The sequence below is a fragment of the Abramis brama genome (assembly GCF_963993115.1).
Source record: "Abramis brama genome assembly, chromosome: 3".
Lineage (NCBI taxonomy): Eukaryota > Metazoa > Chordata > Actinopteri > Cypriniformes > Leuciscidae > Abramis > Abramis brama.
The window spans coordinates 61251547-61279229 of record NC_139965.1 but is presented as its reverse complement, the minus strand read 5'-3'; the positions used below and the strand labels follow the sequence as shown (position 1 = coordinate 61279229).

General features: G+C 41.0%; 1 protein-coding gene across 1 annotated transcript; it reads right to left on the bottom strand.

Annotated features, from left to right (window-relative positions):
- Positions 1-678: 678 nt before the first annotated feature.
- On the bottom strand, positions 679-27683 carry LOC311079942 (B-cadherin-like; the record flags this gene model as incomplete). The annotated part of the gene is made up of 14 exons (XM_084109668.1): positions 27585-27683; positions 27180-27294; positions 14951-15201; positions 14275-14415; positions 13961-14116; positions 13486-13630; positions 13198-13370; positions 12987-13115; positions 12701-12886; positions 12378-12622; positions 11886-12031; positions 11590-11814; positions 11259-11477; positions 679-1193 (listed from the first exon to the last, which is right to left on the bottom strand). Exons 1-14 carry the CDS (start codon positions 27624-27626, stop codon positions 679-681), a joined length of 2688 nt encoding a protein of 895 aa, XP_083965794.1. The 5' UTR covers positions 27627-27683.

Genomic DNA, 27683 nt, shown 5'->3' with positions numbered 1-27683 from the left:
CAACATGCAGATATGTTAGACAGAGGGGAACTGGAGCGCTGCTGGTATCCCTTGTATCCTCTGGTGCTTGTGGAAGGGTTAAACGTTCTTAATAAAGAATCCAGGTCCAGGCACTCAGTAGGATGCAAAAGTTAAAAAGCCTTTATTATTTTATTATTTTATAGGGACTCCCCGGAAGTGGGGACAAGACTGCGCGAACTGAATTGCGTAGCCGAGACTGATGGTTCTCGCAACCCAGCAGGACAGGTTGGGAACCTCTAGCCAAGCTCCCAAGAACTGTACCAGCGGGGTCATGCGAACCACTGACGTACCCTCGATGGGGCAGCAAGGTGGAATGACCGGCCCGGACATGGGAAGTAAAGCGTCCCGGTGTGGGGGCACAGTCAGGCCAGGAAATTACCAGCGTTCCACGGCGGTCTGCTCTGCCAGGGGTCTGGCGACAGAGGGGGACGAGAGTGGCGAGGCTCGTGAGTGGCGCGCACTGTCATCCGAGACCTCTGGTGGCTCAGAGATGGGTGTGTCAGTTCTTTCTTAAACCAGATTGTAGTGCTGCCCGCCGTGGGGCAAGCAGCGGGGAAAGGAGAACAAAAGATTCTCCCCCGGCCCACCACTGGGGGAAGGAGTGGCCCTGCTACCATCTCCTGTGAAGAACTGATCGCCATCTCTGAGCAGCCAATCTCAGGGGCGCCGGTTAGCCTGGCATTTAGCAGGCTGAGGGTTCTGTGCCGATGGCTGGGTGGAAGCGCTCTGAGGACACAGTTGCATCGCAACAGAACATTCCACCGGGGGAACCCCAGTGTGCCCTTTGGCAGCGGCCCCGTCGAGGGGAGGAAAGGCGGAGATGGTCGGCGAGCGATCGCGGGAAGACAATGGTGCCTTCCAGGACCTTGTGACCTCCTCATGCACTTCCGGGAAGAAAGTTATTGGGGGCGGGCATTGACGGGAGTCAGCACTCGCAGCACCTAAAAACCAATCGTCCAGCCGCGAGCGCTCAGGACAGGGTGGAGGGTTCCACTCGAGCCCATCCATCCCCAAGATTGGCTTGAAGAAAAAGATTTTCCCATGAAGGAACACGCCGTTCGCATTCTCAGCTATCTCAACGACTGGCTGATACAAGCACAGTCTCGTGACCAGTTGTGGGAACACAGGGACCTGGTGCTCAGTCACGTCAGCCAGTTGGGGCTTCAGGTCACCTAGGAAAAGAGCAAACTCTCCCCCATGCAGAGAATCTCTTTTCTCGGTATGGAGTTGGGTTCGGTCAGACAGTCAGCACGCCTCACAGAGGAACATGCTCGGTCGGTGCTGAACTGCTTGAAAACGTTCAAGGGCAGGATGGCGGTCCCACTGAAATTCTTTCAGAGGCTCCTGGGGCATGTAGCAGCCGCAGCAGCTGTAACGCCGCTCGGCTTGCTTCATATAAGACCGTTTCAGCACTGGCTTCCACGAACTGCTCAACCATGTGGCCGACGAGCTAACATGAGCTGTGCTCCCAGGAGAGTGGTGACTCCATCCCCTAATGGTCCAACTGATCTGGTGTCTTTTCGTTGCCGCACAGGTAGACCTGTACTCCCTAACCAAGGGAATGCTCAGCACCGATGCACTGGCACACAGATGGCTCCGGGGCCTTCGCAAATATGCGTTTCCCCCAGCAAGCCTACTTGCACAGACACTGTGCTATTTCAGGGAGGATGAGGAGCAGGTCTTGCTGGTTGCGTCCTATTGGCCAAACCGGACCTGGTTCCCAGAACTCATGCTCGGGGCACTCTATGACACCCATGCCCAGACCTCTGGAAACTCCATGTCTGGTCCTTGTATGTGAAGTGGAGGTTCTAGGTGACATAACCCCTGAGGTACTTACCACCATCACTTTGGTGTGAGTACCATCTACGAGACACGCTTACGCCTTTAACTGGAACCTGTTCGCCGTGTGCTTTTCCTCTCGCCAAGTGGACCCCTGAAGATGTTCGATCAGTGTCAGTGCCTTCAGCATAGGTTGGAGTGAAGGCTGTCTCCCTCCACCCTCAAAGTTTATGCTGCCGCTATTTACACATATCACCACCCCATAGGAGGTAAGTTGGTTGAGAAGCATGACCTGGTCGTCAGGTTCCTTAGGGGGGCGAGACGGTTAAATACTCCTTGACCTCCATCCATAACCTCTTGGGACCTAATTCTGGTTCTTCAAGCACTTCAGAATGTGCCCTTCGAGCCTTTTGAATCAGCAGACTTAAAGACCCCGGCCTGGATATGTGCCCAAAGTTCCTACCACTCCCTTCAGGGACCAGGTGGTGAACCTGCAAGTGCTGCCCTCAGAGGAGGCAGACCCAGCCCTGGCTGTGCTCTGTCCCGTCAACGCTCTGTGGCGGTATGTGGACAGAACTCAAAGCTTCAGGACCTCAGCTCTTTGTCTGTTACGGGGTCCAGCAGAAGGGAAAGGCTGTCTCCAAGCAGAGGTTGACCCACTGGTTAGTGGATGCCATCGCTTTGCCTCACCAAGCACAAGCTGTGCCTTGCCCACTCAGGTTGCGAGCTCACTCAACAAGTGTTGCATCCTCCTGGGCGCTGGCACGTGGGGTCTCACTAACAGATATTTGTAGAGCTGCGGGATGGGCAACATCCAACATGTTCGCTAGGTTCTATAGCCTAGGTGTAGAGCCGTTTTCCTCCTGTGTTCTAGTGTCTAGTGAGGCTGAAGCACTGAGAGGCTCATCTCTTGTCAGCTTGCTGTGCCTACAGTTGTGCTCATGTCTCCATGTCAACCTGTTGAGTCCTCCATCACCCTCGGCAGCCGGACGTGGAGCTGAACCCTTGAGAACCGGGTCTAGGCTGGGTGCCATATGTGTGACCCTACGTGGATGCCATATGTTGCTTTTTTCACACAGTTGCTCCTAAACGGAAGCCTGTATCTTTCCATTGGGAGAACCCTTCTATTTGGTATATTGGTATCACCCCAGTAATTCCATATGCAAACTCCACAAGGTTAGTCCATATGTTATCTCCACATGACTCCTTCGGGGAAGGATGTGGCTTCCGCAGCGTTTCTTTCCAATGGAAAGGGCACGCTTTCCCGGTGTTATCCAATAGTCTCACTGATTGGGACCAGCAGTGATGGACTTCTCTGTGTAAGCCCTGTCTCATCAGGTAGAAGCAGTGCTCAAAGTGGGGCGGTACTCACCGGTACGCAGTACCGGCACTTCTACATTTTACTCTTAAACGTACCTGAACCTTTTCTTGCGTACCACTACTTCTCATATTTAGCCGGTACTCTTACCACTGACAGAAAAAGCGTCAGCGTCACGCCCGTTTCACACATACTCCTTTTGCAGTGCGTATGGGGTGCGTATCTTTTTCCGCACCCATGTTAAAAGATTAGAGCTTTCACACTGCACGCGGATGCAATGCGTTAGTTGCGGTGCGTATACAGCAGTGCAGCGATCGTTTCCACACCGAGTCTATTTCTGCTGTGCTGCACACGCTGAATTAAAGTGACAGCGCATGATTCGTGGTCAAAATGAGCACAGATTGACATGAAAATATAATAATCATTATCTCACCATAAATGCGTTTAATTAAATAAAATGTAGTAATCTCACCATAAATGTATTTTTGGACTTGCAGACTTGGAGGAGTTCTAGAGCTGCCAGCTCTCACGCATTCACTGTGAGACTCACGCAATTGACTTTTCACACGCTCTCACGCCACACATCCATTTTCTCACGCACAGAAAAATCGCGAAGCAAAGAGGACATGGAGACCGACAGACTAGACAGAGCAGGTTAGTTATGATATAAAAAAAATCTCAGCTCTCAGATTCTGTCAATTTTATTACGAAATTCAAACAATAAATACCGTTTTGGCGTTTGTAAATGTGACGCGACAGATCCCTAGCGGCACGTGAACCGATCATCTCTAGCTAATAGTAAATAAACACGAATGAACAATGTTGAAAGAAACAGTACAACTTACCGAAATGTATATTCATCATACATAATATCGATCAATCAGTGCTTTTCAACCGCGGAAAGTGTCAATAAAACAGCTGGAGAACAATTATGTCATATAACATTTACCTCAGGAAAGCCATTTAAAGGGATAGTTCGCCCAAAAATGAAAATTCTGCCATCATTTACTCACCCTCAAGTTGTTTCAAACCTGTATGAATTTCTTTTTTCTGCTGAACACAAAAGAAGATATTTTGAAAAATGTCGGTAACCAAACAGTTGATGGACCCCATTGACTTCCATAGTAGAAAAAAAAAAAATACTATGGAAGTCAATGGGGTCCATCAACTGTCTGGTTACCTACATTTTTCAAAATATATTCTTTTTTGTTCAGCAGAAAAAAGAAATTCATACAGGTTTGAAACAACTTGAGGGTGAGTAAATGATGACAAAATTTTCATTTTTAGGCGAACTATCCCTTTAATGACCATAATATAATCTATAGCATGTTAGTTGGCTAGAAAAAAAGAGCTATAGAGAGTATTTTGCTAAATATGTGTAGCCTACTATATTACATATTTATTATATTTTTACTTATATCATTAAATAAAGTTGTTATTAAAATAAAAAACGCATTATATTTAATTTGAGTTATTTTTAACCTTAAATAATACTACCAGCTGATAGGGCTCTCTGTATGTTTACAGCATTAGATGAGATTTTTTTTTTTTTCTTGAGAAAAATTAACGCCTATCTTGTATAGGCCTACCTAATATTTATCCAAATGAGTTAATATTAAATCAAATCACAAGAATTGAATTGAAATCGTGAAATTTGTTTCAAGCAATAAAAAAAAAAACGTAGCTTACCAGAAATTGTACCATATAAACATTGTAACATGTTGTCACTAAACCTAATAAAATTCAGTTTAGTTAGAGATTTTTTTTTTGCAAGATTTTTTTTTAACAAAATCCCCCCCCCAATATTTGTTTAAATACATTTATGTTTTTAATAAATAACAATAAATTGTTGTTGTACCAGCAATATCTCCGAGTTTTGTTTTTCACTGTAGAAATTTCAAATGTCATGATTTGCCAATGCAAGAGAGTACCGGCACCTTTTTTTCCCCACTTCAAGCACTGCGTAAAAGGGAGTAGGAGGTTTACACAGGGCACTGGATGGGGTCAGCAGCTGTGGCGCTTTGGTAGGGGCATAAATACTGACTGATGAATCAGTTTGCTTGGCCAGTAGGATATTAATTTTGACTAACATTTTTTGAAAGTATGGGTCAATTTGCCTCATGCAATGCAGTATTGCAGCTTTACAGCAATACTGAAGCTAGTCACTGCAGGTATTCAGACAGTTATTCTTGATTTTACAAAAACATAAATATAATCGCCACTATGTGGTCATGATATAAAGTACCAGTCACAAGTTGAACACACTTTCTCATTCAAGTGAATGTTGAGGGTTGGTTCAAACTTTTGGCTGGTACTGTTGTTCATGTCCATGTTCTACAACAGAAAAATGTGGAAAAACAAAACAAAAAACTCTAAATAACACGTTTAAATAACAAAAAAAAAAAAACTGATTTAAAAAAAATGAAATGAAAGCATCAATCAGATAATTGCAACGTGTATATTCTGTTTTGATTTGGTTCTGTTCATATTTTCCCTGTCATTATTTGTTGACTTTGGCTGCAGCAGAAATGGCATACTTCCATAATATATAGTAGGTGAAAAACAGTGACAAAAGATGTATGTCCAAAGTGTGTATACGATGGACACTTTACTGTCCCATGAGGCCACGGGAGAATCCCGTAACAATGGTTAATTTTATTGGAAGTTTCATCACATATTGCTGTGTTGAACACCCTCTGTGAACTTCTGGTGATTTTTGACATCTTTAAGTTTTATTAAAGAATACATTAGTGTCCTGTATTCTCTATTCACAGTAAAAATAATAATAATTAAATTACAACTGGGTCAGTTTAAGTGCTGCAATTGGCAAGTGTACTGTGTTTTCCTTCTCTATATAGTCCATAATTGGTTACTGTGATTTTCTACAGGACATTTGAAGTTACTGTGATTTTTTGTGAAACACACACACACACACACACACACACACACACACACACACGCACGCACAGACACACGCGCACACACACACACTTTGAACATTGGTGTAATTACCAAATTGCTTAAACTCTAACAAAGATTTATTATATTTGGTTATCTGTTTTGGAAATTGCAAATCAGTTCTATAAAATCTATATTTTCAGTATAGATGTACTAAACAAATCACTGATTCAACATTCTATGATTAAACATTCAATCTGTTGGATTAATTGATAGATGTATTCAAATAAACAAAAACAGATGTAAATGATAAAGTTTAATGTTCATAACATCACAACTTATGAAAGGTTATTGCTTTATAAGAAAGGTAAATAAAGAATAAACGGTAACACTTTATTTTGATAGTCCGTTTGTTGAGACTTTACTAGTTATTAGTAGCCATTCAGTAGCTTGTCAACAGTGCATCAGTTGGCATTCAACAACACTGTTTCAACTGACAAGTAACATACATTCAACTGACTGCCTATAGACTATAAGGTACAATTCAAGTGTTAATCTACAGATTTTACGAAAAAGTGCCTGTTGACTGTCAATGTTATTTTGCAACAGGTTATTAACCAATTGACGACTAACTTTAAATTTTCAACTAACTTTCTGTAGATTGAGTACCAACAACTCAAGATCAATCTGTCAGTTAAAAGTCAACAGTCATGTCAGCATATGAAGTATATGATACTGTATATCCTACTCAAGGGGTCTCATGTGCATCAAATTAATAATTATTTTAGCTAATTTAAAACTGTTAAAAAAATGTTTTAACCATTTGTAGATAATCTGTTGATAGTCAACTAAAGATTACATGTAGTTGCTTATTTGTTGCTTGTCAACAAAGAAATTGTTTATGATCAGTAGACTATTAATAGACATTCACAACTAAGCATTAGTAGATATATTTTAGGACTATCTAATTAAAGTGAAAAAGAGTTTATATCAGTAGAAAGTCTATAACCTATCAACAGATTAATATATTGTTTATGATCAGTTGACTATTAATAGACATTATCCACTAAGTGTTAGTAGATATCTTTTAGGACTATCTAATTAAAGTGAAAGACAGTTGATATCAGTAGAAAGTCTATAACCTATCAACAGATTGCATACCTAACCTGACTGAAGTAGAACAAACACTATGGCCAGCACATCAGAGAAAAAAAAAACACTTTTATTAAATTAAAAAAAAAATAATAATAATAATACAACCCATTATTTACTAGGATATCACGATCACATTTGAACCATCTGATTATGTGAAAAAAAATCATTCCAAATGAGAAAACTCTCAATAGTCTACATCATTTCAAATGCCCGAGGCCAAGATCAAAAGTTATAAACAACAAATAACAATAATTATTAATTAATACATTTAGCCTTTCATGACAGTAAGTTTTACAGAAAATCGCATTTATTAAATGCAGTTTAACGTTATAACAGTTACTCATTTAAGAAATAATCTCTGTTCCTGCTGCAAACTCGCTTCGGAGGATTAACAGACAAGACTATAGTTTAAACCCTTAACAATACCTTCTTTAATCGTTTAACCATTTTGTAACATTTAGTTTATTTAACGTTACGGTGAGACACAAAAGGCGTTTTCTCCTATAGAACCATAATACACCAAAACACAATATAAATTAACAAAATACATAATCTTTATTAGCTAACATAACGTTAGATGTAATCCAAATCTTTATAATCCATACGCAAGCAAGAAACAGATCCAAATTCAGCCCTTCATCCACATCCAGCGATCTCCATCTCCATTCTCAGCAGCGACCGTAAATGTCAAATCCCGCGCTCGTGATGAATTTAAATTCAAAAATTGCGCCCTCAAGAAGCGTTACGACATGTTTTACGGCAGTGATATCAAACGCTCATTGGCTCTCGCCTGCTTCGTCACAGATTGCAGCATGCCGTGTTTCAGTTGAAACAACATTGAAATGCAGAAGCGCGTGCGCGCGCGCCGTCTTCACGCAGAGGGAAGCGGGGTTAACATTTTCATGGATTAATAACTTAAATTCTGCTCTGTCCCTTATACAAAACTATTATATACTGCCAGAGAGGACTGCAACACATCGTCATTTGAGCGACTTTTGGTACCAATTTACATTTTCGCAATAAATTATTATGATTACACATCTGTTGTTTTTCTTCATAATTTTAGCCTGCATAGTTTTAAAGGGACACTCCACCCATTTGCATTAAGCTTTGCATTGTTAGAAACCCAGTCATACTGTTGAATGGTCGTGCAACACTCTCTCATTTTCCCCTGAGACGGGAGAAATCCGTTATTTACCTCTTACACTTCCTCCTACAATGACGCAAAAATCGTCATTTTGCGTCATTGTAGGAGGAAGTGTAAGAGGGGGGGATTTCTGTTGAGACTACAGACACTCGTTCCTCATCTTTCCCAGGGGGCGGGACCCGCTCACGCTACAGACCTATCACAGATCAGTGGGTGGGACTTTACTCTCTGAAACTGAAAGCAATATCCTCCATCTTGTTTGAAGCTAAGCTAACAGGCACTGTGGAGACAGATGTAAAGTTATGACAATAGCGGAGGAGAGTGCTCAATATGATATAGAAGAAGAGGATTTCGGAAGTCTGATGCTTGAATCAGGTGTTTGTGGCTACCTTTACAAGCCGCATTATAGCGAAGAGCAGCCGAGGCAGAAGACCTGCCTGCCGCGGACGAGGAGCCCGGACTGGCTCGAGTTAGGGCGGACTGGTGGCGCCGGTGATCTCACTATGCAACTACGAACACAGAGATAGAGTCCGTCTGCGGCAAAGAATTTCAACGATGACAATTTCTCCTGGACGAAATCTCTGAATCAGACGAGGACACGGACGTTTGTGTTGAGAACTATCCTAGTTTCGCACCGCATATGTTCTGACTGAACATCCAGGTACCATGCAATAATTCACCTTTTCGAAAGAAATACAAACGAGGAGTAATGCACTAATGAGTTCGCCAACTAACTAGACATTTTGTGTGAAATGAATTTCAAGCTCTGGTGGTAGCTAGCCTTGTAGACGGAAGAGTGATTTCGCTTTCTGGATTAGTGGGAGTGGCTTGTGGAGCTGTGCAATGTGGTGCATTGTGGGAGTTGTTGTCTTTCATACAAATGCGTCCTGAAGTTATTTTTTGTCTTTCCTCGGTCACGAAGGCACCAAATTCAAAATTTATTTTACATTTCGACTACATATATGACCCACTTTAAATAAAAAACAATGTTCAAATGGGTGGAATGCCCCTTTAAGAAATGGTTATGGGTAGGTTTAGGGGCAGGAGTAGGATTAATGTTAGTGGCTCAAAATATATTTTAATGCTATTAATAAAACTGGCATTTCCCTACACATCTCTGTCCATAAAGTGTTTTATTCTTTTTATATTCTGTATAAAATGAGTAATTTATATTTAGGTTTGGGAGTAGGGTTAAGGGAACTTACATTTATCTATAAAACAGTATAAGGGAAATGATACAGATCTTTATGATTCGCAAACGTTTTGTAGCTGTGAATTCGTAATAATTCTACGTTGACATGTCTGTATCATACGTTTTCAATCTGTTGATAGGTTATAGACTTTCTACTGATATAAACTGTTTTTCACTTTGATTAGATAGTCCTAAAATTTATCTACTAACACTTAGTGGATAATGTCTATTAATAGTCTACTGATCATAAACAATTTATTTGTTGACAAGCAACAGATATAATCTTTAGTTGACTATCAACAGATTATCTACAAATGGTTAACAATTTTTTAAAAACAGTTTTAAATCAGCTAAAATAATAATTAATTTGATGCATATGAGACCCCTTGAGTAGGATATACAGTATCATATACTTCATATGCTGACATGACTGTTGACTTTTAATTGACAGATTGATCTTGAGTTGTTGGTACTCAATCTACAGAAAGTTAGTTGACAATTGAAAGTTAGTCGCCAATTGGTTAATAACCTGTTGCAAAATAACATTGACAGTCAACAGGCACTTTTTCGTAAAATCTGTAGATTAACACTTGAATTGTACCTTATAGTCTATAGGCAGTCAGTTGAATGTATGTTACTTGTCAGTTGAAACAGTGTTGTTGAATGCCAACTGATGCACTGTTGACAAGCTACTGAATGGCTACTAATAACTAGTAAAGTCTCAACGAACGGACTATCAAAATAAATTGTTACCGAATAGACTTATGAAAAAAAAAAAGAGTTAAAAAGTTACATTGAAATTTTGGATCTTGTAATAAGTCAACAGAAAATATTGTGAAATGTTTAAAAACAGTACATTTATGATGATCTGTTGTAAGTTGTTATAATGTGAAAACCAATTGTGAAAATAAAAAAAATAAAAAAAATATATATATAATAAACTATATGGCTGTACATTATCCTTTAGATAACAATGATTACAGCAACGTTAAGATTACATAGATGTATGATAATGTAAAATAATGGTCAGCAAATGTAAAAATGAATTATGAATAAATTATTAATGAATTATAAAGATGTAAAAGACAAACACAATATGAGTGATGCTAGCAATAGACAGAATGTATTGCTTGCTAGGCAAGAAGCGTTGTCACGGTCACTACATTGTACAATTCCTCCCAGGATTCCCAGAACTCCAGATAGTGGCATTCCTACTACTTTTCCTCCTCATGAACAAGAGCAGAAGAAGAGCGAGCACTGTGGTAAAAGAAGCACAACTTAACACAGCAAACAAAGAATTCAGCAGTAATAATGAGCCAAGAAAGATTGAATAGGGACTCTAAAGAGGTCAAGGAAAATTGCTATTGATCTTATAGGAGTTCAATTCAAAGAGTAAATATGTTTGGAAAAAATTGCTAGCAATGAGACTCCTTTTCTGCAGTATAACGTACAGTGTTTCCCATACGTTGACTAGACTGTGGCGGCCATTAAATATATTTTAACTTCTAATAATGACAAAATGTATTTAAATGTGTTTTGCACTATTGAACTTTTTCTTTGTTCAATCTGCACACTGAATATGGGTTGGAGGTCCTGATTTTGAAATCTCAAAGTGATCAGATTGATGAATTTCTCTTTGAAATGTACAACATTCTATCCTGTGGGAAACACTGAACTTTCTGTATGCATACAACGCTTGGAAGACCAACTACATGGACACAAATAAATGCATGGGAGAAATTACATACATAGCAGAAGCAAGATTCCTCCCAGGATTCCCAGAACTCCAGATAGTGGCATTCCTGCTATCTGTTTGTTAGTACATTGCACTTCTTCTCCTTCACAGTCACACACAGTTGCTTGAATGGTGTTTTCCTGATCCAACCCACCCTGATCAAAAGCTTTCAGGACAACATTGTACTCTCCCTGCTCCAATGCAAACTTTGGCGTCAGAAAGACACCGGTTGCTAAAATGGGAACATTATGATAATTAGACATGTATACCAAGACAGACAGATATTTCAATGTGTAACATGAAAGAATGAGATTAATTTCTTTAAAACATTAGTAATTGCTCACATGTGCCATTCATCAAGGTGGACCAATTTTTACTGCTTTCTCCGTAGGGCTCAGCTGTAAAGGGACCAGCAAAAGGAGGTCCATCTTTGTCCGTTATAGAGAGAAGCACTGGGGCTGAACCACGATTGCATATTCTTATATTCCTTTCACCGATGACAGGAGGGCTGTCATTTACATCCTCCAATTCAATTACCAGGGTTCCTGTGCCAGTTGCTGGAGCTTCACCTGCACACAAGCACAGACTTTAGAAAAAGGCCAGCAATAATTCTCCTCTTAAAAAAGGAAACACAAATTACCATCATTATCCAACGCCAAAATGACAGCTCTGTATTTGCCATCTTTGACATGGGTAGATTCTCTATCCATAGGGCTCCTGACTTTAATAACTCCAGTGTCTGGAGTAACACTCAGCCAGCCGGCAGGATCAGTGGCAATTTTATACCTGGAAGGAACCAAACATACAGGTTAAAACTAGAAATGTTCAGCAAGAACAACTTAAGACTTGCCTGGTGGTTTAAAAACATTTGAAGTTCAAAGGATATACAGGCATGATATGATTTAAATTCTGTGTATGAGAGATTTGACATTGGAAAAGAAATAGGCCTTGATAGGTCTTTAAAAGTCAACTTGCCTTGCCTTAAAAATCCCATAGTCTTCCACTGATGGACTTTTTATTGTTCTACAAGATCTGAATCTCTACAGAAATCAGTCAGAATTTTCAAATGAAATAATGATATTTTGGTGGGTTGATTGTCTGAGAGGGGAAAATGATATGCAAAATTTCTTACGTTATCTTCTGTGCTTTTCCAGTGTCTGGATCAGTGGCTTTATAAGTAACTAATACACTATCAACTGGTGAATCTTCAGGTTTGAAGATAACCTTCTCCTTTGGATTAAACTCCGGAGAATCATTAACATCTTCTACATTCACAGTGACTGTGGCAGTGGAAGTGGCCAAAGAACCGACAAATGGATCATCGTTCTCAACAATCACAGTCAGAATGAATTGCTTGTTCTTCTCAAAGTCCAGGGGCTGAATGGAAAAGAAAGTGTCTTTTATTAAAGGTAATCATCACAACCATTGTGGAAACACATGAGCAACACACAGTACCTTTACAGTGGTGATGATGCCCTCTAGCTGGCTGGGTCCAGTACTGACACTGAAAAACCCACTCTTGTCACCGCTAATAATCTTATATTTGGTTGACCAGGCAGGAGATCCAGGTTCATCTCCATCAGTAACTGCAAGTCTGGCCACTTCAGCCCCTACTTTATTCTCTGGGACAGATACAGTGTGCTAAAACAAAGAGATGTATGGCGTACATAAGTATTAATAAAGTTGTAACACTTATAAACACTTATAATTATAATATTCTGAATTTTTTAAAATATATTACAGTGGTTTGGTCAAACTGAGGTGTGTTATCATTGCTGTCAGTCACAGTAATAACAGCTGTGCCAGTGGTTGAATAACCGTTTCCCTTCATGTCAGTAGCCGTAATTAACACAGTATATCTGGAATATGTCTGAAAAGAAAGATGTTTTCAGGTGAGTTTGTTTACATGAAATTATTCTTCACTAATGTGAGATCCATTCATCATTTCTCACCTCTTTGTCCAAGCCTAAAGCATTCACACGAATTCCTCCAGTAACAGAGTTGATTGTAAACAGGTTTGGTTTTGGCAATTCTGGATCTTGCTTGACGATTGTGTAACTGATAATACCATTGTTAGTATTTGGATCATCTGCATCAGTGGCTGTGACTGTCATAAACTCATGACCTTCAATGAGAGAAGAAGAAAGACTGATTCGGTGAAACTGAAGAGGCATTTGAAAAAAAAAAAAAAACACACACACAAAAAAACATTTCACTGAGAAACTGCATCATACACCTACCTATATCAGAAGCTTCAGGAACATTTCCATTGAATTGATTTTGAGTAAATATAGGCTTATTATCATTTTGGTCAATCACATATACAATAATTTCCATTGGTGCTTCTACAATATTCACATCAACTCTAGTCGCATGAGCTACAAGCTAAAGACAGGAGAAGAGATACAGGCATGTTAAGAGACAAATATCTGAGGTTGTTTGAAAAAAACAAATAAATTAAGAGTGATATCTTTAAGTCTATTGTCTGTTAGCTTTGAGAAGTCAATATGCAAGTGCAGTTGAAGAAAACTGACTTATTTTTAGTAGATATACAAAAAAAAAATTCATGCTGTCAGCAAACACATGAAAAGAAAACGTTTAATCTGATTAACTGGTGACAGGTTTCATATAATTAAGAATGATCAGAAAATCCAACGCTAAAAAACACTAAGAACTAAAAGCTGATTAGAGAATATTAAAAAAAAATCAACTTACTCTGTATGAAGCTTTTTTTTCTCTGTCGAGTGGTCGAGTCACATACAGATTCCCTGATAATCTTTCTATAGTAAAAGTCCCCTTAGGGTCCAGATCCGCTCCTTCACCTGTGATCCTGTATTCCATCTGAGATTCCTTAGAAAAGTCCGACTTTATCTAAATACAGAAAAAAACTGAATATGTATATTCTAATAAGATATTCTATGTATATTCAGAATATGTTAATAAGAAGCAATAACAAAAGATGTCGATAACAGACAAAACTCTTTCTCGTTCATCTAATTTTGAACTTTCCCTTCATGACTTTCTCTCACCTGGACCAGTTTCTCTGGGAAAGGACCACTGCTATCCTCATATAGAGTGAATGGAGGAATAACCCAACCTCTCTTTGCTCTCTTCAGACCCGTTGAAGACTTTGAAAACATCAGAACCAGATCGTCAGAGGGAGATTCCATCTGAAAAAGTTAGTAAAATACACTGAGCAACAAAACATTTTTGTTTACAGTTAAATAATGGATAATGTTTACTACAGCTACTGACTGTATTATTCAAATCAGTCTGTAACAGTATTAATATATGAAGAGGGTAAAATTGTTGGGTCCCTTTTCAATAAACCAATTTAGGGTTATTCGAGACCTCTTCACTTCGTCTCTGGCTGAACATTATTTCCTTATAATAAATGGAGTACAATATAAAACAGATTATTTTATTTTAAGTACAATATTTTAGGCTTTAGCTCTGCATAAATAAAACATCTGAATTTTGTATTTGAGACTGATCAGAGAGAGCTGAGACAAATTATATTCATCAGCAGGGATTGGAAACATCATCAATTTAACACAGGCCTCCAATAATTCTAAGTCCTAAACATGTACAGAAATGTAATTGTGCATTTACAGAACCATAAACCACACATAAAAACTGAAGTGTCCAATAGAGGTCAGGCTTGTACTGTACTGACAGCAGTTTCTTGTAGGAACTTGTTTGTACCTGTGGAGAGGAGATGTTCATGTCCGTGTCCATGTGATGGTCCTCATGATGATGATGGACGCGCTCAACTCTGACAGATACCGTGTGCTTCTTGCCACTGGAGTCCCAAGCGTCCACAGAAAACACCTTGTGGCCTTCATGAAGAGTCACTTGTCTCTTCAGCGTTACAGTCCCATCCGTGTTCACATCAAAACCCTTGTCAGAGGACTGGAAGAGCGTTCTTGTTCTTCCATCGCATGCATTAAAAATGACTGTCAGAAAAAGAGATTCAATTGGCTCATTAAAACATCTTGTCACATGAAAACCTGGTTCCCTGAGTTTTAAGGCTACATGCTAATCTTTTTATGTATTATTTACTTATAATTATTAAAACATTTCTCAATAGATTTTACACATGTCTGTGTTCAGAGTGGAAGGCAATGGTATTAGTGGAAAGAGCAAGATAAGCAAATATAATAAGACATGGACAGAGGGGAAGGGAGGAGCAAGGTGTAAGACAAGGGAGGAGAGGTAGAAGGATAGGGAACAGACGGGTTTCATATTAAATCAGAGCCACACTAATTGACCATGTCATAAATTATCATTTATAATATGGTCTTTCCTTGAGAGAAGCTGGAGAGAGAGCCCATCCCAATAAAAACATTGTGCCACAGTCAATGTCCCTGGACAACAACTTCTGCAATCTCCTGGTGTTGTGGCACACAACACTGTCTTGGGTCTGCACAACACAGAAAGGCTTCTAATTTTTTTAAACTCCCTCAATGAAATCCACTTTCCTCAGAGTGATAAGGAGCAAATTGAGGGAAATTGTGTAGTTGTTTGGGACAATTTCCAATTTCACCATTCAGCACAAGTGCAAGAGTGGTTTGAGTATCACCCACATTTCAGAATGTTGTTCCTTCCAGCATATTCTCCTCATGGAACTGGAGAAATTACTTCCAGTGGCGCGGTACTGCTGCGACCCGGACTCTTGTCTCACGCTGCAGATTTTCTTCTTTTTTAATGTTGTTTTGTGTTTTTAAGAGTAATACTGTCATTTTTTTTTTTTAGACATTTAAAACCGTGGAAGTGTGTATATGTATAGTCGACACAATGACGACTTTGGCAAAACTTCTATTGGCACTTTTTATTGTGGAACTCCTCCGGCCATGCCAAACAAAAGGAAACAATCTGGCGCTGTCATACACCAGAGTTGAGCTGCTGGGAGACCATCCACTGCCCGACTTCATCGAGGACATACGACCCTCTGCCCCGAGGAGATGAATTTGGAGAAGAGGAGGTATCCGGCAATGTCTCTGAAGGAGAGGCAACAGGTTGCCGCTGCCCTCCATGATCCTCAGTAACGTGAGGTCTTTGAAAAGGACAATGGACGAGTTACGGATTAACGCTTCAGCCTGCTACGAATACCGTGAGTCATCTATAATGGTGTTCACGGAGACATGGCTGTGTCCCAATGTTTCTGACTCACTGTGTGAGGTGGAGGGTTTCTCTTTCATTCACTCCGATAGGAGTGAGACGTCGGGTAAAGACAGAGGCGGGGTATTTGTGTTTTTATTAATGATAAATGGTGCAGGCAACATATACTGCGCAAAAGTATTTGTAATCCCTACGTTGAATTAATGTACTTGAGCCTAAGACCCCTGTATCTGCCCAGAGAGTTTGGGAACATCATCCTCTGCAGTGTGTATGTCCCTCCCACCGGGAACGCTGCAAATGCTGTGGCACACATTACTGACTGTGTACACCAACAGCTACTGCGCACTCCGATGGCCCCGTTTGTTATTTTACAGGAATCCCGTGAAGCCCTACTTTAATATTGGTGGGAATCGGATAGGAAGTCACCGCCAGGGTCTTCTCTGGATCAACCTGAACACCCATCTCGGATACCACATGGCCCAAGAATTTCAGCTCCCGTCGGAAAAAGAGACATTTTTTTAGGTTGAGAGTCAATTTGGCCTCATGGAGCTTTTCCAGGATGGCGTTCACATCCTTGAGATGTTGTTTGGGGGTGGCCGAAAACACGATTACATCATCAATGTAAACACAGCATATTTTCCCCCTCAGCTCTCCCAGGACCTTCTCCATCAACCTTTGAAACGTGGCTCCAACATTTTTTAGTCCGAAAGGCATACACTTGAATTGGTAGAGACCCATTGGAGTTATGACGGCCGTCTTTGCTTTACTTTCTTCAGACACTGCAACCTGCCAATAGCCTGATTTCAAATCTAAAGTGCTGAAGAAAGCTGCCCCATGCATGGACTCAAGAAGGTCATGTATGAGAGGCATGGGGTAGGCGTCTGGGTGGGTCTTGGCATTAAGGCGTCGAAAATCAACACAAAACCTTATCGACCCATCAGGCTTGGTGACCAAAACCACTGGAGCACCCCAGGCAGACTGGGAGGGCTCAATAATGCCATCCTTGAGCATCTGTTCTATCTGGTCTACAATGATCTGATGCTTAAAAGGGGATACACGATAGGCTTTGCAACGGACAGGAATCTCATCCACTGCAAAGATCTTGTGTTCTTCCACTGTGGTCTTCCCCAGTTTCCCTGAACACACCTCAGGCCAGGCCTGCAGCAGATGTTGAATCTCCGGAGGTTGATCAGGAAAAGACAGAGCTACCACCCCAGGTGAAGAAAATGGAATCAAAGCGCTTCCTGAAGGAATAGCTACATAAAGACTGGCATTAGAATGAGCATCAATGACTTGACACCCCGTACTCTCATGAAGCGGTGCCAGGAATGGATGAAACGTATAACCCCTGGGCCCCTTCACCCCATACGTTTGGTCCCCCATATGGATGATGGTAGAGGTCTTGCAGAGGAAATCCAAACCAAGAATAATGGGAAATGCCAGATTGTCATCAGCCAGGATGTACGTCTCCAGAGCTCACATCATTTCATGCCAGCAATAGAGAAGATGTGCCTTTCCTATGGCACCGTACGTCTTCCCATTAGCAAGGGCAAAGCTTTGGTCCCCACTTGCCTTCAATTGCTCACCCTGTCGAGCCATCCTCCTTATAGTCGCTCCACTGCAGTTCAAGCTTCTCATGGTTTGCCTAGGGCTCAAGCCTCCACTGGTGACGTCTCTCAAAGTTATTTTCCTCTTACTGTAGGTACCCATGATGGGGAGCCTACAGGAAACACCTTTCCATCTCCTTTTACTTCCATTACCTCTTCTAATATGCTGTCTGCTTCTTCCAATGATGCTCATTCTGCTAATGATGCTCAGCCCTCTGTTTCTCTTACTGGAAAAATGCTTACGTGAGCAGGACTAAACCCCCGATGTCAAACTCAGACCTTAACGTAGTACATCTCATTCCTACATTCCAACTGTTCTCAAGAGCAGTAAACCATACACCAAGACTGTGAAGGTCTGGACGAGTGACAGCATAGAGTCCCTTAAAGGCTGTTTTCTCTCGACAGAGTGGAGTATCTTTCATGAACTGGACATAGATAAAGCGGCAGAGATGGTTACGGATTACATAAAATTCTGTGTGGATAATGTCATACCTCAAAAAGAAATAACTGTATATCCTAACAACAAGCCATATATAACTAAGGAGGTTAAACACTGCATCAACCGCAAGAAATTGGCATTTAAGAACCAGGACAGAGCACAACTGAAAATTGTGCAAACAGAGCTTAATCATTTGCTTAGGAAAGTCAGGAGGAGACAAAAAGAACTAATAGAACAGAGTTTTACAGAAATGAACTCAAAAAATCAATGGGGCACGATGACGGTAATTACGAATATGATGCCAGCTCAAAAACGCATCAGTACTTCAGATGACCTGCAAAAAGCTAATGAACTGAATGACTTCCCACCCATACCCACCCTGTGGAAAAAATCAGTAATTACACCTGTACCTAAAAATCCATGCCCAAAGGTGAAAAATGATTTCAGGCCTGTGGCACTGACTTCTATTGTCATGAAATGTCTTGAGAGGATAATGGTGTAATTTCTTAAGCAAGATGTTGGCGTGTTTTTAGATCTGTTTCAGTTTGCTTACAGGCAGGGGTGCGGCACAGATGATGGTATTAACAGCATTTCACATCTGGTCAGTGGGAGGACCTCAAGGACCCCAAGGCCTACACACTTATTTTGTTTCTTGATTTTAGTTCAGCTTTTAATACTCTGCAGCCTCACATGCTCATCCAGAAACTGAAACATATGAATGTTAACTCTTTTATTCTCAACTGGTATTTTTCTTTTTTAACAAACTGTACTCAACAGGTTAGAGGGAATAATGCTCTTAAGGAGCCCTAGGCCAATCAGCACTGGTGTCCCTCAGGGCTGTGTCAGCTCTCCAGCCCTTTTTACATTGTATACTAACAACTGCACTAGACTCCATACTGACAATTATATTATTAAATTCTCTGATGATACAGCAATCCTCTGCCTTATGCATAAAGATAGAAGTAGAGCAGCGTATCATACAGAAATTGAGGAATTTGTTCAGTGGTGCGACAACAACTATCTTGTGCTAAATGTGACCAAGACTGAGGAGATGATGTTTGACCCAAAAGCCGTAGGCAATACCAGTAGTGCCTGTAGTGATCAACAATTTACCCATTACTCAGGTTAGCTCTTACAAGTACCTTAGTGTACATATTGATAATGCACTGACCTGGAAGGACCACGTAAATACTGTCTGTTCCAGACTCTAACAGAGGATGCATTTTTTACGAAGACTTAGATTGTATGGAGTGGAACAAAAATGTATGTTGTTGTTCTATCATGCAATATCAGAGAGTATTTTAAAATACGGTATTACAGCCTGGTATGGTAACCTGACAGTACAGTCAAAATCACAGATTGCCCGTCAGGTAAAGACAGCTATGAAGATTATGGGGGTTAAAAACCATCTGCCCCCCCAGAAAATTTATGAGCAGTCTGAAGCAGGTGGCGGGTGGCGGCTGAAGCAATCAAATGAAAAAAGTTTGCCACTAAGCAAACCTGCAAGTTATGAGCTGGGTTATTTTGTTTCGATATTAGCTATATTTTAAAACAGCCAGTCATTGCGCCTACCACTCATGGAATAGGCAAAGAAAGAAAGGTAAGAAAAAAAGTCGGAAAACTTTGCCCATTAATTAGATGTGCAAGGCAAGCAGGCTAGTTTTCAGGGTGTTATGGACAATTAAAAATGTGAATATTCACGTTGCACTAGCGGTGGACTTTCAGCGAGTTTATTTAAACATTTATTTTTTAAAGAGCCGTTTGTGAGTCAAAAGAGCCGGCTCTTTCAGTGAGCTGAGTGAAACGAGCCGGCTCACGAAAAAAGAGCCGAAATACTTATTAGGTGGCCAGTGTTTCACTTTCCCTCCAATAATATATTGTTTTAATATCGCGGCGACGTATGTGTGATTACTGGGAACATAATAAAGAAACCTGGACTCGGTCGAGACCAAAAGCCATATTTGGCAAGACCAGTGGCCGAGACCGAGACAAGTCCGAGTCCGAATACCAGCGAGTCCGAGACAAGTCCGAGACCATAGAAAAGCGGTCTCGAGTCCGGACTCGAGTCCAAGACCGGACTCGAGTACTACAGCCCTAACTGAAGGAGGTGTTCAGTAAGTCCCATGCTGCTTCTCTCCCTCCGCACCGTCCCTACGACTGTGCTATAGATTTACTGCCAGGTAAGTCTCCACCTAAAGGCAAGTTATATTCGCTTTCTGTTCCAGAGAGGGAGGCCATGGAGAGATATATTTCTGATTCTCTAGCAACAGGGTTCATACGGCCTTCGTCTTCACCTGTGGGGGCGGGGTTCTTTTTTGTGGGTAAGAAGGATGGTTCTCTGCGACCTTGTATTGATTACCCGGGGTTGAACAACATCACAGTAAAGAATACTTATCCTTTGCCGCTGATGTCTTCAGCCTTCCAGAGGTTGCAGGGAGCATCAGTCTTCACAAAATTGGATTTACGGAATGCCTATCATTTGGTTCGCATTAGGAAGGGGGATGAATGGAAGACCGCTTTTAACACCCCCAGGGGGCACTTTGAATATTTGGTCATGCCTTTCGGTCTGTCCAACTCCCCAGCGGTCTTCCAGGCACTCGTCAATGACGTGCTGCGAGATATGGTAGATCAGTTCATATATGTCTACCTGGACGACATATTGATTTTCTCATCTTCTCTCCAGGAATACGTGCCGCACGTCCGACGAGTACTTCAGAGGTTGCTAGAGAATGGGCTTTTTGTCAAGGTGGAGAAATGCGATTTTCATGCACAGTCTGTTTCTTTTCTAGGATACATCATCTCATCTGAGGGAGTATGTATGGATCCTGACAAGGTTAAGGCTGTGGTAGATTGGCCAAGTCCAGATTCCCGTAAGGCCCTACAGTGGTTTCTGTGGTTCGCCAATTTCTATCGGCGTTTCATTCGCAATTTCAGACAACTAGCTGCTCTTCTGACCGCCTTGAACTACGTTCAAGTGGTCCGATACAGCGGAGGCTGTATTCGCCAAACTAAAAGGTCGCTTCGTTTCGGCTCCCATTTTTATAGCCCCTGATCCCTCACGTCAGTTTGTGGTGGAGGTCGGCGCGTCAAAAGTGGGGGTAGGCGCAGTTTTCTCCCAGCGTTCTTCCACAGACGACAAGATGCATCCGTGTGCATTTTTGTCTCATCGTTTATCTCCTGCCGAACGTAACTATGACATTGGTAACAGAGAGTTGTTAGCAGTCAAGTTAGCGTTGGAAGAATGGCGCCATTGGTTAGAAGGGTCGGGGGTACCTTTTATCGTCTGGACTGATCACAAGAACTTGGAATATATCAGAACAGCCAAAAGACCCAACTCCAGGCAGGCTCGGTGGGCCCTTTTTTTCGGTCGTTTTGATTTTTCTCTCTCGTACCGCCTGGGTTCCAAAAACATCAAACCCGATTCTTTATCGCGTATTTTTGACCATTCCGAATGCCCGTCTACTCCCGAGTGCATTTTACCTGAGACCCTATTTGTCTCCACACTCACATGGGAGATCGAGTCGAAGGTCAAGACGGCCTTAGAAGGGGTAACTACTCCGGCCGGTGGCCCACCGAACCATTTATTTGTACCAGAGGGATTATGGTCTGACGTTATCCAGTGGGGGCATTGTTCTAACGTGGCTTGTCATCCAGGAGTTAATCGCACCAGTTTTTTGGTCAGACAACGATTCTGGTGGCCACTAATGGCTTGTGACATTCGCAGTTTTGTCTTGGCTTGCTCGGTTTGTGCCACTGGTAAGACTTCCAATCGACCCCCGGATGGGTTACTCCAACCGCTGTCTGTCCCTTCGAGACACTGGTCCCACACTGCACTACATTTTATCACTTATCACTATCATTTTATAGTTTAGGTTATCAGCCACCAGTTTTTCCTAGCCTGGAATCCGAAGTTGCGGTCCCCTCCGCCCACGCCTTCATCCAGAGGTGTCACTGCACATGGACCAGAGCCTGTGAGACTCTGCTCCAGGTGGGGGCACGCACCAGAGGTGGAAAGTCCAGGGGTCAGAAAGTAAAAGTCCTGCCATATGTTTATTCCACCCATGAACTTAGCCGGCTGATTTCATTAATTAGTTCTAATTAGCTAGTATCTCCTGGCTGAAAGACTGTGCTAATTAGCAAATCCAGGTGATTGGAACAAAATACTGTGGAGGACTTTTACTTTCTGAACCTGGACTTTCCACCTCTGGCACGCACCAAGGCCAAGGCTGATCGCCAACGGACGAAGCCTCCCGTATACGTCGTTGGTCAAAAAGTGTGGCTTTCAACTAAGAACATTCCACTCCATTCCATTTCTAATAAACTAGCTCCCAAATTTATCGGCCTGTAAATACAGAGACTTTACTTTACTTTACTTTACAGGGGGGTACTGTCACGGTTCATGAATTCACTGCCTTTTCCTTGTCTCGTGTGATTGTTGAGTTGTGTGTATCATTAGTGTGGGTGTGTCCTCCGATCACCGCTGATCATCAGCGCCAGCTGATGCCAATCTACTCACTTATATATTCTCTGTGATTGGTGTCTTCTGTTGTCAGAGCGTTATGGTGTTACCGGTGTTTGTTCCTGTCCCGTTTTGGCTGTCTCCTGTGATCTTCGTTCCTGTTGGATTGTTCGTCGTGTCTTCACCTCCGATGATCTTCGCCACTCTTCTGGATTCTGACTCTAGCTTCATCCACCACCCATCACCAGCCCCGTTGCCCGTCGAAGTCCCGCCGTCACTCTCCCGCCCCAGTGTGTCGTGTTTGTGTGGACCTGACCTCTCTGTTTATCTCTAAATAAACATACCTTTACCTGCATTTGCCTTCTCTCTCGCGCTCATGACAGTAATGCTTAGGTTATGTGAAATGTGTCCTCTGTGCAATTTGTAGGCTATTGGGGGGTTGTGCATTATGTCATTTGTGCAATATGTATATTATCGGGGTTGTGCAATATGTCAGTTGTGCATTTTGTAGGGTAGGGGGGTTGTGCATTATCTCATTGTGCAATATGTATACTATTGGTAATGTGCAATATGGGAGCTGTAATTAATAACGGTTGTAATTTTTAAAACTGCCAATGAAAGGCGTAAATGTGCCTACTATATACGTACCTGTCTAATGTATATGAGAGCATGTTTTGTGAGAGGATGTGTTGAGAGACGTTTATTCTCTGTATTTGTATTTTGTGTTGTGTCTGTAAAACTGACAATAAACTATATCTTATCTCTTATCTTATCTTATAAAGTACAGTGCATTCTGAAAGTATTCAAGCGCTTCACTTTTTCCACATTTTGTTATGTTACAGCCTTATTCCAAAATAGGCCGGGAGCCAGGTCCACTCCTCAGGATGTTTTTGCTACCTTTTTTTCACTATTATTTCTTATTATCTTATACCTTGGGCCATCACAAGTTAATAATGACCACCCCCAACTCGGCCCCGTTTGGTCTCAGGGGCCAAAAAACACCCTTTTTGGGAAATTTTTTTGGCGGAATGATGTAATTGTGAATAATAAGGTACTGCAGCTACATAAATGGTCATATAACCCTAAAATTTTGCATGGTGTATCCTGACACATAGGGGAAACTAGCACAAAAAGATTCTGGGGATTGCTGCCTTTTTGCTGTCAAATATCACCCTCAACATACCCCAAAAGACAAAAAAATGTCTGTCTGCCTGACAAATTGTCATCAAAGGTGATAATTTTCAAGCATTTTATTATACATATCACTGCCTCAAATGTACATGAAAAACTTCCACAATATCGGTTAATGGAAACGCTGATATTTCACAATAGTTTTTTGTCAACATTTAGAAAAAAAAGAAAAAAAAAAGAAAAAAAAAATCACAAGAGTTTTGCGCAAATTTGTAATGGAAACGCACCTACTGTTTTGCGTCTGCACAACACAGAAAGGCTTCTAATTTTTTTTTTAACTCCCTCAATGAAATCCACATTCCTCAGGGTGATAAGGAGCAAAATCAAGCATAGCGTTAGTTCTGGCAGGTCACGTTAGTCAAGCTCACATCAGCTGACCCTCAGCTGATCCACATCTATCTATAGGGATACGACACCTATCACCGTATACATATATAAGCTCCTTCAGTATTATCAGCAACTATCGCGTTTCTCAGGAGCAATTACCCTCCTCCATCCCCAGCTCCTCCTCTCGCCCAGTCAGGATTTGACATTCTGATTCCCCTTGAATCAGAATAATTATCGAATAATGTTGTACTTTAAATCTTGAATTAAATATATTTGCAAATTTTCATGTTGGTTCTGTTCTGTTTACCCTAAGAGGGATTATTGCTGCTCTCCCTGCTCTTATCCATGCTAGGCTGCATGGATGCGCAGGGAGTTCTCGCCCAGAACGGAACCATTCCGCCAATCCAAACTGTATGCTAATTGTCAATCATATTTGACGGTAGTGGTCCTGACAGAACTGAGGGAAATTGTGTAGTTATTTGGGACAATTTCCAATTTCACCATTCAGCACAAGTGCAAGAGTGGTCTGAGCATCACCCACATTTCAGAATGGTGTTCCTTCCAGCATATTCTCCTCATGGAGATGGAAGGTACAGTGCATCCTGAAAGTATTCACAGCGCTTCACTTTTTCCACATTTTGTTATGTTACAGCCTTATTCCAAAATGGATTAAATTAATTATTTTCCTCAAAATTCTACAAACAATACCCTATTATGACATCATGAAAGAAGTTTGTTTGAAATCTTTGCAAATTTGTTAAAAATAAAAATAAAAACGAAAAAAATCACATGTACATAAGTATTCACAGCCTTTGCTCAATACTTTGCTGATGCACCTTTGGCACCGATTACAGCCTGAAGTGTTTTTGAGTATGATGTTACAAGCTTGGCACACCTATTTTTGGGCTGTTTCTCCAATTATTCTTTGCAGAACCTCTTAAAGGGTTAGTTCACCCAAAAATGAAAATTCTGTCAGTAATTACTCTTCCTCATGTTGTTCCAATCCCTTAAGACTTTCATTCATCTTCGGAACACAAATTAAGATATTTTGATGAACTCTGAGAGTTGGCTCACTCCTTCATAGGCTGCAAGGTAATTGCATCAGCCGGCCCAGAAGGGCACTGAACCAGATTCAGATTGTGCTCTCTGGACCACACTGCAAATAGCCACCTAACGTAGAACCTCCTCGTAGAGGGGAATCTTACATTCAAAATGGTCTTTGTGATCTCCAACAAATTTAATCAGACAGACCCCGAGCCTGGGAGAGTAAATCAGCTCTGTTTGGCATCTCCCAAGGAAGGTCTTCCAGGAAAGACGCCAGATCTGAGAACCCTATCTGAACCAAAAAAGAGCCACCAGCAGAAGATGCACTCTATTCTCCAGCACTTTCAAAAGAACTGACAGAAAAATTGCCCATTGGCCACGCATGAGCCAAAGCATCTATGCCCAGAGGCAATGGAAGAGGCAGAGTGAACAAGGGGTGCACTGGGCTGTCTCGCTCAAAGCGATCAGATCCACCTCTGCCAAATGTTCTGCCAAATTCTCTGCTCCCCTCATGGGTGCTGATGAGAGCTGAAGAGGGATCGGCTCACAAGCATGACAGATTCTCAAGCACAATTACACTTTTTTCATGTGTGTCCTCACAGATAAACTTTATGAAAAAACTGAGAAAATGAGAAAACTATGAGAATACTATGTCGCTGGAAATTCTAACAAAATATGGACAGATAAATTGCTTCCAGAATAAGAAGCAATTGAAGAGCAATGGCATGTCCTGTTGAGGCACGGGTGATGACCCTCGGAGAATGGTGTTAGCACCATCAGCCAATGAATTGGTGTGACTCTATACAGACTTCAGACAATCGTCGCACATGCAGGCTGTTTTCATAGCATCAGCTACTGATGAGACATTAGTTGCGTTTCCATTACCCTTCAAATTGCGTAAATTGAAATTGCGAATTGAAAATACGCCCAATGGAAACACGTCTATTTCGCAAAAACACCCATTTATCGCAAAAAAGTTTTTATGCTCGCATGAGGAGTTTTTTCAGGCAATTTGAAAAAGAAATATTTCGTAAAACTGCAATGGAAACAGTTTTTGCTCATTTACAGGTCACCTGACGTAGATGACGTGGTATGTTTGGACAGAATTCGAGACAGAGTTCTTTATTAAATTCATACAAGACAAAAGAATAGTGGATTCTAAACCTCAAATAAATGGCACAATTAAGACCTTGAAGCAGAAATGAGGGAGAAACATTTTTTGAGGGAGAAATGTGCTGCTCACAAGTATAATGGTAAAAAAAAATATTGTTTATCACAATAATAAAAGGGTCATTCCTTACCATTAATGCTTGGAAAACACACATACATCTCCTTCGATTAATAATAATGGCCAGTGCAGTGGCTGGGATATAGTACATAAAACTACCAACATCCGTTACAATGTTTTTTGGAATGATTTTACTTTTAGTTTTTCTTTTTAGTTTTTTAAGTTTTAGTCGCATAACATCATTTAATGGAAACACCGTCATTTCGCAATAGTTTTTTGTTGACATTTAGAAGAAAAAAAAAATCGCAAAAGTTTTGCGCAAATCTGTAATGGAAACGCGTCTACAGATAGCATACATCATTAATCAACACTTACAGTATTTGTGAGCTACAATTTTTTTATAGTCCTCAGTTAAACGATGGTTAAAAAGATTTCATAGAGAGATTATTTAGCCAAATACTAAAAATATTTTATTATTTTCAGATGCTTCAGTGTTTTGTGTAAAGAGATCAGCTTACCTCTTCCTAGTCTTTTTCCTTGGTGAAGGTCATCTCTGTGCACTTTAAAAACCAGCAACTCCGACTCAAAGCCTGGAGAACATGAAGACTCCTCCGCAAATCCACACAAGATGACCTAAATTGAAGCAATCTCTTTATGTAACACATATACACTTAAAATTGAAGGTATTTCCAGCACAACAGCAGTCCATGTGAGCTAAACTGTGGATCATTTATCATTGCTTTGGCACAAAATGCATTCAACTACTAGCTCTCAACTTCATTAAACCTCTTAAAAAACACACATTAATAATGTCAAATAAAATCAGATTCTCAAAAAATAAAACAATTCTCTGAACATGATGAGTACAATCAAACACTAAAGAGATCCAAAGTTTTTGGAAAGTGCCCTGAATAAAATCATACCTTACAGAAGAAAATAAGAACTCCCAATCGCACAATCTGCATTGTCTCAATTCGAAACTAAATGTCTAGAAAGGTCCTTTAGGTAATACTTCCTTGTTG